Raw genomic sequence first — 10253 nt, forward strand, 5'->3', positions numbered from 1 at the left:
ATACTTTGAAAAGAAAAAACAGGTTTGTTGTGGTATGTTATAATCTACATGTAATTTTCTCCTCGTATTGGTTCTAGCCCTGCAAGACTTCAGTCACACAACCCATCAGGTTCCATTAAAATAATTTATTATATGTGCATGAGGGGTGTCTTACACTTCCGTCCATTTCTCTACAGCAGTGGTAACACTTTGGTGACACCAGCAGCATTAAGCCTGGTGTATCAGGGTTGAAGTGTGAAGTTGATAAGAGGAAATAGGGCTTTAAACATGCAGCCTTTAAAACATGTAAATACATGCAGTATTGAAGTGGTAGTATTGAAGTGTTGTATACAATCCATAAATGTATACAAGTTATATACATTTATACAACCGTTAGTTCTGAACAAGTAATCTGATTGGACAAGATGCTTTCAATGACTGCTGATATAGAGTACAACATCAGTGGGACTTTTCACTCTGTATATCACTCCGCCTCAGCCAGGTGTTGTGAATAAAACATAAAAACATACAGATAAATGTACATGAATCAAAGTAGCTGATCCGTGGTAACCTGTAGACACATAGTAGCAGAGTGCAGGAGAATGTTTTGGTTGCTTGGCAACAGTCCAGTTTCAGTTAAGTTGTGGAACTAGTTGAGTTGGTGGAGCAGAGAACAACAATCTGTTGTTAATTAATACTGTTTACTACTATTTGCCACTTGTAGAACTGTTGTTTAAAAGCAATATCACACTAAAGGTCGTGATGTTATACTGAATAAGAGAACGGCTTTGTGCCTTTAGCTGAGTCACAGCACTGCCGATTGCATCTCTGGAGCTGGATGTTCACCTTAAATCTGACACCATCTTTTGCTTACTCCCTTAATACACAAACAGTTCCTCTGTTCCTGTTCCTATTTCTGTTCATCACTTTCACAACCTACATAGCAGAGTAAGTAACACGTTTAATACATGTGAGTTAGCACTGTTTTCCACTCAGCTAATACCTGTTTGATGAAAAGCCTTTACACATACAACCTGCCCTACATACTGATATGTTTGGGGTTTTGTCGTATGGAGGAAAGGAAGGGTGGATTAGAGGGCACTTCCTGTTGTGTTGCAGTAAGTTAACCTCACATCTATGGCATGTTGAAACTTTCACACTTCCTCTTAACCATTTAGAAATAAATGTAGTTTGCACTGTCACAACCTGTTCTCCATCGGGTGCCCACAACACAGGACATGACCTCTTTCCTGCAACGCTCCGAGAAGTCCTTAATTCAACTTAAGCCAAAGCTCACACAGAAAAATATCAAATTAAGAATAAAGCATTTTAAATACAGAATTAGGACAAGGAGGGAAAAGGATGAATAGATTTGGTTTGTGCGGCTGTTTTGCACGTGGTGGCTCCATGTGATTGCATTTGAGTGAGGAAACAAGCGGGATCACATGACACTAATTTACTGTAGTTTTCACAGCAAGTTATCTCTGAGCTGATTGGTAAAGAAATTGAGCCTAATGAAATCAAACCTGTTACAGCACACACACACACACACACACGGTCTGACCTCAGCAGCAAGTATTGGTTCATCATGTGATAAATGTGGAAGTAAGAAAGTCCTCTTTCATCCGTGCTTGACCATGGTTTTCAACAACAGTCTATAACTGCAGATGGGAGGGCAGCTTTCAGAAGTTAAAATAGCATACAGCTAGTTTCGTGGTTAGCTTACAACAACACCACAACCACTGCTCATAGTTTACTTATTGTGACACAGCCAGGCTTTTCCTGATACACCATTACTCCACATCCTTACTAGAGATTTATTAAGAGGTTGATACTACTCAGATTTAGGGCTATAGCCAGCAACTATTAGCTTAGGTTAGCATAAAGAATGGAAACGAGGTAGCTAGCTTGGCTGCGTGAAGTGGTTACAAAATACACCTAGCATTACCTCTTTAGCTTCACAGGTTGTTAAATTTCAACAAATACAGAAATGTAGATAAGTTGTCTAACTATTTCATAAAGCAGGACTATTTCAGATATCTTTGCTATAAACTAAACTAATCACCAATCAGCTAATAAGCTAATCATTTTTCTCAGCTAACTAAGAAGCAGATAACTATTTTTAAGCAGACTTTTCAATGTTTTCACTCCATTATTACAAACATGCTACACAAACATAGACCCATAATACACGTATTAATGGAGAGATGTCAGAGTGAGGGGGCTGCAAATGGACATGCGCCCCAAGCAGCTGGGGGATTCTGTGCCTTGCTCAGGGGAACCTCGACAGTGCCCAGGACAGGAACTGGCATTTCTCTAGCTACCAGCCCCAATTCCACACTTGGTCCGTACCGGGACTTGAACCGGCCAGCCTCCAGCTCCCACAGACTGAGCTACTGCTACCCAGTATGACATAATGTAAGATTTTTAATATCATTATTGTGCTTTACAATGTACCCTTGTTTCCAAAAGTTTGGCAACTGACATTTTAATTTTGTAACATGTAGATAAAATGCTTACCCAACTTAAAAGTAAAATTGCAAACTGGGATAAACACCACTTGTGTCAGGATTCCTGCCGGTGTCAAATGTTAATAAAAGAGGAAATAGCGGTTTGCTTTTTTATGCTCAAGTCATTGCAGCTTTATTTAAACAAAACACTTTAGAAAGGCAAACATAATGTTGATGAAAAAACATTTTTCCAATGCACACAATCATGATAGGGCTTCCTTTTAACCTGCCGAATGTTGTGTATTGATTAACATTTCTTCAGCTGCAATTATCAACACTTAAAGTACCCAGCTCTATACTATCCACTAAGCAAAGAAGACACTAACAGAGACAATACCAGAGCCTTTTCTGCCTACTTTATTTCCCCTTAGTTAGTGAACAACAAATGTCCAATAAAGGTGCTGTGGTTGTTCAGATTATCAAAAATCCAGGTGTCTGGACGGAGTCTCATGTACACCTGGTCTCCCACTTCCAGCTGCAGAGTCATGCCATTGGTTGCCGTCTCGGGGCGGTTTCCAGCTGCATGGTTGAACACAGTAACCATCTGTTCTCCGTTCTTCATCAGTCGCAGCCCCATCGGTTTAGACGAGCCATTATGTCCAGAGAAGCTGAAGTAATAGACTCCTCTGACTGGAGCGGTGAAAATACCTGCAGATGATCAACAGTTATGCAATATACCACTGGAATATCTGTTGTGCTTTTCTATTTATACTATATCCGATATTGATATTCAAAATGTAACCGTGTGTCCATGAGTACACGTCAACATGGTAAGTTTACCTGTTGCAGGGTTGAATGCGCCTGTGTTTGAGTAGACGTTCTTGTAGGTCAGTGTGATTTCAGTGTTAAAGGGTCCAATAACTCCAGCATCGCTGATAGATGCTCCAAAGGCCACCCGGTTACCTTTAGAGGTGACATAAAGAGAGAGGTTTTGTAATGTTTTAAAGAACATTGACCAACCTGTGAACAATTAAAATGAGACATGCACAAAAACAGAACACAAACCCGTAGCTTAGTTAATGAATATTCTCACCTTTGACCTCCGCCCTCAGATCCTCTAATTGGCTCTCAGTGTTTTTCTGTCTGGCCTTCAGTTCTCTTAAGATGATAACAAGTTGGTAATACTTTTCCTGGCTCACTGCTGGGTCATCAGCACAGACACAGGCTGGCTCAATGTCAGGAATCTTTGTGCAGTTGTCATCTTGATCCAGCTGCTGCAGCGCCTGCACCTCGGCCACACTAAGGTAGAAGAGGGATAGGGCCAACGCGACTATGGAGGTCTTCATCTCTTAATATCTTCTGTTGGTCATGATCAGCTCTTTGCCCCATGTTTTATATACCACACAAAGAAGGAAGTACCCTGGAATTTACCAGTAAAGGCTGTTTTGTTTTCTGCTCTGGTGAACCAGAGCAAACAAAGTCTTATCAGAGATAGTATACGGTACAGAAGAGATAATAAAACACATGAAACAGGAACATATTTGCTGCAACAGAATTAAGTGACAGATGCTTTTGACATGAAGGAAAGGAATTTGTATGTGATTGGCCAAAGTGAAACACTATTTGTCTTTAACAATAAACAGAAGCAAAAGATGTAGGACACGTTTATGGTGATTTGAACCGCAGACTATTTAACAAGCTTATTTTTGGCTGACCGCCGGAGTCAGCCATTGACATTGGTCTGTATGTGACCGTAGAGAGAGAGAGAGTTGTGACATCGCAATGGCGGATCATTGAGCATATTGGACCTCCACTGACACGACTCTCTGGATACTTCGGGGAGTAGGCGGGGCTGCTCGTCCGCTGTCCTCACCTACGTCCGCAGCGCGCACCTGCTTTCAAACACGTTGTCATCGACCTCATAAGGACAGTCCTTGTAACACATTGCCCACAAAAGCGCACATTGACCTGATGCGGTCAGCCACATGCTAGTAAATGTACCGAAGCCTTGAACTGCCAGTATTAAAATGAATATTTTTATGTATATGATGTGTGACATGACAGTCCATTTATTTATTTCATCTTATTCATCTTTATTTATCCAAGCCAACTTACATTCAACCATGTGGATACAATTTACCACAACAAACTAATTATAATTCGCCATGTAATAATTAAGGTTTTATTTATACTAAAGGTTTATTTTTGAATTGTTAATTGTCACCACAAAATCACAGATTAAAATTTAAAATCTATTGTTTTATTCACTTAAAAGATACAGCTGGCTTGATATTGCTATATTTTTCTTACTGTTAGAAATACACATTAAACCTGTCAACACCTGAATTAATTTATTCTTTTTTGCAACAGATCTTTGTTGCTGTGAATAAATTATTTAAGACACATCAGTGGGCGACGCTGTTGCACTGGGTGTCTTTGTTGCAATGACTAGCAGCTCTGCATTTTACTTGGGTCAGTATCAGACCATCCTGCTGGTTAGCGTAAAAATGCTATCATTAGCATGCTAATGTGCTTACAATGAAAATGCTAGCATAATGATTTGATGAGGTATTTTGTTCACCATATTAGCCATATTACTTAGGCCTAAGTGTTTTAGCATGCTCAGATCTGCGAATCAGCACTAAAGACAAAGTAAAGGTTAGGTGGGGCAATAATGTCTGTACAAAATCCATCCGACAGTTGTTGAGACGTTCCACTAGAAACCACAAACATCATGTTGGTGAGCCTGGCACCAGTTCAATGTTGGCTTGGACTTATCAAGGAATTTGTTGACAAGATAGAAAAAATGGCAATGATATAAAAAGAATAGTTTTTTTAAACTTTATTGTTTTATGACATTAATGGTGTTGCTGTATGGTAGCCCTAAGATAAGGTGAAACTCAAAAAATAAAGGTATAAAACACAAACAATATGACACAATACATAAAAGATAAGACAGCACATGAAACAGGAACATATCTGCTCCGAGCAGTAAAAGGTGACAGAACCGTTTTCCAACAATAAAACTCACTTTCGCTACCTGCCCATTATCAAACAAGCTAACAGAGAAACTTATTGTGTTGCAGTTGAACATAATCATGCATCCACCTGCCAAAGATCAAGATAAAAGTAGGCACTTCAACATAGTTATAGACAGATCATGTATCGCATAATTTGACAATTTATCAGACCCCTTACTTTATACTATATCCAACCTGGAATGCAGCAGTGCGACATTATATCAGCATCTGAGCGTCCCTTCCTGAGTGTGCTATCAGAAGAAGAAGAAGATGGTGATTTGTTTTTCTAAGTCTAACTTTATACACAATATATACATATTTAGAGACATTGCTCCCCCTTAAAGTAGTATATCTTTCTGATATCTCTTAAATGAGTTGCTATTCTATAATAATGATAATATACAGTAGTGTCTCCTCTGGCTGGATTTTGTTGTCCTCACTGACTACCCTGTTTCACTATTTAAAGCCTCTTTTTTCTGCCTATGTGAACTTTATTTAACTTAAAGACGGAACAACAAATGTCCAATAAAGGTGCTGTGGTTGTTCAGATTATCAAAAATCCAGGTGTGTGCCCTGAGTCTCATGTACACCTGGTCTCCCACTTCCAACCGTAGAGTCATGCCATTGGTTGCCGTCTCATGGCGATTTCCATCACGATGGTTGAACACAGTAACCACCTGCATTCCATTCTTCATCAGTCGCAGCCCCATTTGTCTGGATGATATATTATGACCAGAGAAGCTGAAGTAATAGACTCCTCTGACTGGGGCGGTGAAAATACCTGCGGATGAGAAAGAGTTACATCATGAAATATTCTGTCACGTTTAATGGATGTCCAATCTGAGCTGATGGCAAACGTGGCTAACTGAAGCAATACATTCTTCAGTGTCTATACTGACAGAGATCACTAGGCTGTGGTGGTATTTCCTACATGTTCCAGGATGCATTGCTGCCTCTCTTCAACTGTAAACTCCTATTTGAATAATATCTGAATATTGAGTTATTCTAAACACTGCAAAATGTATTCTTGTCCATAACTTTGCGCCCACATTTAGCCATTTTCACTGCTCACAGGATGCTTCTGTGGCCAGTTTTCAAATCAAGTGCAAACAACACATAAAAGCTGAGATAGTTTGTAGTTCTTTCTGGCCTCCAACAACATTAGGTGACAGCACTGCAGGTTGGAAGAACTAAAGCCACTGTTTGACACACTATATCTTTGTTTATTTACCATGTATTCTATGAAGACACATCATCATGTATATATTTACCTGTTGCAGGGTTGTATGTTCCTGAGTTGTAGTGGACAACCCTGTAGGCCAGTGTGATCTCAGAATTAAATGGTCCAATATTTCCCACATTACCAATAGATGCTCCAAATGCCACCCGGTTACCTTGAGAGGTTACAAACAGGATGTCATTTTAACTGAAAACAATGAAAGTGATACGTGCACTTGGCCTTGTTACTGCCTGTTCTTACCTCTGACCTCCCGCCTCAGATCCTCCAGTTGTCTCTCAGTGTTTCTGATTTTGGCCTCCAGCTCTTTTAATGGAATAAAGATTGGGATATTGTCTTTTAGGTTCCCTGCCATGGCCGGGTCGATGTTGGAAGTCTGTAAGTCATTGCCTTCTTCTTCTGCGTGATCCAGCTTCTGGGCCTTAGCAACGCTAAGGTAGAACAGGGATAAAACCAACACAGCCACTGAGGTCTTCATCTTTCCGTAACTTCTCTTTGTGATGATCAGGTCTCGACACTTTTCCTTTTATACCACACGAACAAGGAAATAACCGTGATTTTACCAGAAAGCAAAACTGTTATCAGCCATATAATAATCAAGAAGCTGTCCAAAGGTTTCCTTAGTTTATCATTGTCAGTTTTGGTTAATAAAGCCGTAGACTATTATCATAAATATGTTCAGTAGAATGACCCTTTCACTTCGATGTATAAGCACGCTGAGATCTGCTAATCAAATACATGTAAGCTTGATGGATTCGTTATTACTTCTGGAGTAGTTAGTCATAAAGCAAAGTGTTTGCTAAAAAACTTTAACCTGGTGACAATACAAGATGAAAAGGCAGGTGATTGATACAGACATCCCAAAGGGGTGCATGACCGTGTGTATGAAATCCATGCAATAGTTGTTGGGACATTTCATTAGAAACCAAACCTTGTGTTGGTGCCAGAGGAAAATTCAAAGGATCACCAAATACAGCAGGATATATCCTCTGTGAGTATTTGTATAAAATGTGTTGGGAATCCATCTCGCATATGTTGAGGTAATTCACTGGATAATTGAAACTTTGGCCGGCTCGTGGCTCTAAATGAAAAGCCAGGGGTTAAAAAAAAGTCAAAAAGGATTCATCCTCTGCTTACCATGAATGTCTACACAAAAGGCCTTGGCAACCCATCCAACAAAGCGGCGAGATATTTTGAAAATCAATAAACTTCAACTTGATTGTTGCTAGGGGAAAGGAGGGGGAATCTCTTAACTCCTCCTCAAATTTACTACCATCTGGACACCTTCGTGGCAAAATTGTACATGTACAAAAAGTTGCTATTAATCATCATACATCAATATTTTTTCTGCTTTTTTTTTTTTTAACATAACTTCAAACCAGCTCAAAACTACCAAGAAGACCTCTTTTTTAGGCCTGTGCACAGGCAACACACACCTCAACAACACAACACTCTCCTCCTGGTCAAGCTGGCGGCAGCAGTGGCGGTGTCGGTGGTTTCTGTTGGATGGTTTTAATGGAAGTCAATGAGGCATTTTTGGCCACGAAGGTGTCCGGAGGGAGTATGCAATACTACATGAAAAATACTAATGCAATCAAATCAATTTTGTTGCTAATCTTTGACATATCCAAGACTCTAATCACCACCAAAGCCCATCTCCCTACTATTTATTATATGGAAAATGATTAACTTTTTGTGGTTTTTGTAATAAATAATTAATAATTCAAATAATTAAACTGGCATTTAAAGGGTTAAAATCCTGAAAATTATTGAATGTTTGGTAGTTTTGAGCAAGTTTGAAGTTGTTTAAGTGATTTATAGAAAAAAAAGCAGAAAAAAATATTGATGATTTAGTAGCAGTTTTTTGTTCGTGTACATTTTTGTCACAAAGGTGTCCAGAAGGTGCAAAATGCATCACGAGAGTATAAAAGACACGAAAGAGTAAAAGGCATTGGATTTAAAAAAAATTGACCTAAAAGTAAAGGTCTTGCAAAAATTCATGCCAAAAGCTGTATCACAGCCAAAATGATCACCAAATCAAAAAACAGTGTTAAAACCTGGTACAAACGTTCACTTTGAGAATGAGCTGATTGGAATTTGGAGGTCAAATGACTGAATGTCACTGTGACCTCAGACAACACGTCTTTAGACAAAAAAAATGATTATGAATAAATATTACAGATATAACACATTTATATCCAAAAGGTCAAAGGTCAACATCTATATGACACCATAAAGGCAAAAACACATTTTTCTGGCTTTTATTCAACAGTGCAACTCCACAAGATTGTGACCATATTTGGTCGGATACTGAATGGGTGATACTACCCTTGGGTGCATCCATTCAATCACCAAATGTGGATAAAGATCGTTGTGAAGGTTCCACATTTTTGAATAAGCAGCTTCCGTGCATCATTTTTTGAAAGTGTTTTCTCCTGTCATGGCTACAACTTTGATTTGATCTGATTTTTTGTTTTTCTATATGAACTCTAAAAGACATACAGCAGAACAAAAAACGTCTGTCACAAATCAAAAATATGCCCCAACGGGCTGCACAATCTGTAAACCAAATGACGTCCTCCATCTTTAGACCCTCAACTCAGATGAGGATCAACCTTTAGTGATGGGCAAAAAGAAGGAAACCTCAGGAAGAGAAACAATGGAGGCACTAGATTTAGTACTTTGCAATATACAGTCAAAAAGACCAAATTACAAACAGTACGTAAAAATATATGACAGCTTTTATCTGGGAGGACCTGATACTCTACTCTATAGCCTCTCAGTGAAGGCTGCATATTCCTCACTGGTAATTACTCACTGCAAAAATACATGTCCAGACAGTGATAACTTCAGTTTCACATAAAATAATCTTGAAATCTTTTATTAAACTGCTTTCAAGTCACCACTACATATATTATATGAGCCTAGACAGACTGATGTAAACTATGACTGGCCTGGCTGGCAGAGTCATGAAAGCGTGAGGCAGTAATTATTGTTCTTTGAACTCAGCATTGAATCTTTTATCACTATAATGGCGGCGCTTTATGGTTCCTCTGAGATAAGGTCAAAAACATAAACAATGTTAAAGGACACAAAAAAGATAAGATACATGATACAATGACTTACTTGTCCTCCAAAGAAAACGTGACAGGTGTAAATCTTTCAGAGACAGGAAAAGCATTTGCACGTGAGGTACGATAAGACAAAAGAAAGAAATGTTTTCATGTCAGGCAAACTATGGTAAAATAAGAATCAGAAATATCAGAAATCAAAGATAAAGATTAAAGATAATTATTAAAAAAAAGAAAAAAAAGAAACTTTTTTCATCCCCGGGGGAAAATTTGTGTGTTGCAGTTGAAGAAATATAGAAAATATAAATAGAGTAAAAAATATGTTAAATGTGTGCATTATATATACAGAAATATGTTTTAAAAAGTGTGCATTATATATGCAGAAATATGTTGGAGTTGGAGGAGTTGTGGAGTTTGATGGCCACAGGCAGGAATGACTTCCTGTGGCGTTCTGTGGTGCATCTCGGGGGAATGAGTCTTTTGCTGAGTGTGCTCC

At 38.8% G+C, this 10253-nt stretch overlaps 2 protein-coding genes across 2 annotated transcripts; both read right to left on the reverse strand.

Annotated features, from left to right (window-relative positions):
- Positions 1–2610: 2610 nt before the first annotated feature.
- LOC138611244 (complement C1q-like protein 4) lies at positions 2611–3775 on the reverse strand. The gene is made up of 3 exons (XM_069684226.1): positions 3523–3775; positions 3270–3392; positions 2611–3137 (listed from the first exon to the last, which is right to left on the reverse strand). Exons 1-3 carry the CDS (start codon positions 3773–3775, stop codon positions 2857–2859), a joined length of 657 nt encoding a protein of 218 aa, XP_069540327.1. The 3' UTR covers positions 2611–2856.
- A 2174-nt stretch (positions 3776–5949) lies between these two features.
- Positions 5950–7164, reverse strand: LOC138611246 (cerebellin-4-like). The gene is made up of 3 exons (XM_069684227.1): positions 6930–7164; positions 6721–6843; positions 5950–6230 (listed from the first exon to the last, which is right to left on the reverse strand). Exons 1-3 carry the CDS (start codon positions 7162–7164, stop codon positions 5950–5952), a joined length of 639 nt encoding a protein of 212 aa, XP_069540328.1.
- Between the last annotated feature and the right edge of the window lie 3089 nt (positions 7165–10253).

The sequence above is a fragment of the Semicossyphus pulcher genome, unplaced genomic scaffold (assembly GCF_022749685.1).
Source record: "Semicossyphus pulcher isolate SPU_LCO1_2020_fin unplaced genomic scaffold, fSemPul1.0.p SCAF_7, whole genome shotgun sequence".
Classification (NCBI taxonomy): Eukaryota; Metazoa; Chordata; class Actinopteri; order Labriformes; family Labridae; genus Semicossyphus; species Semicossyphus pulcher.

Excerpts from the sequence above, each read along its gene's own strand:
- LOC138611244 (XM_069684226.1), bottom strand. The coding sequence starts at position 3,775 with ATGAAGACCTCCATAGTCGCGTTGGCCCTATCCCTCTTCTACCTTAGT. Across the intron at positions 3,393-3,522 it reads TCTGAGGGCGGAGGTCAAAG|GTAACCGGGTGGCCTTTGGA; the intron begins GTGAGAATATTC and ends TCACCTCTAAAG. Across the intron at positions 3,138-3,269 it reads CGCATTCAACCCTGCAACAG|GTATTTTCACCGCTCCAGTC; the intron begins GTAAACTTACCA and ends GATCATCTGCAG.
- LOC138611246 (XM_069684227.1), bottom strand. The coding sequence starts at position 7,164 with ATGAAGACCTCAGTGGCTGTGTTGGTTTTATCCCTGTTCTACCTTAGC. Across the intron at positions 6,844-6,929 it reads TCTGAGGCGGGAGGTCAGAG|GTAACCGGGTGGCATTTGGA; the intron begins GTAAGAACAGGC and ends TAACCTCTCAAG. Across the intron at positions 6,231-6,720 it reads AACATACAACCCTGCAACAG|GTATTTTCACCGCCCCAGTC; the intron begins GTAAATATATAC and ends TCTCATCCGCAG.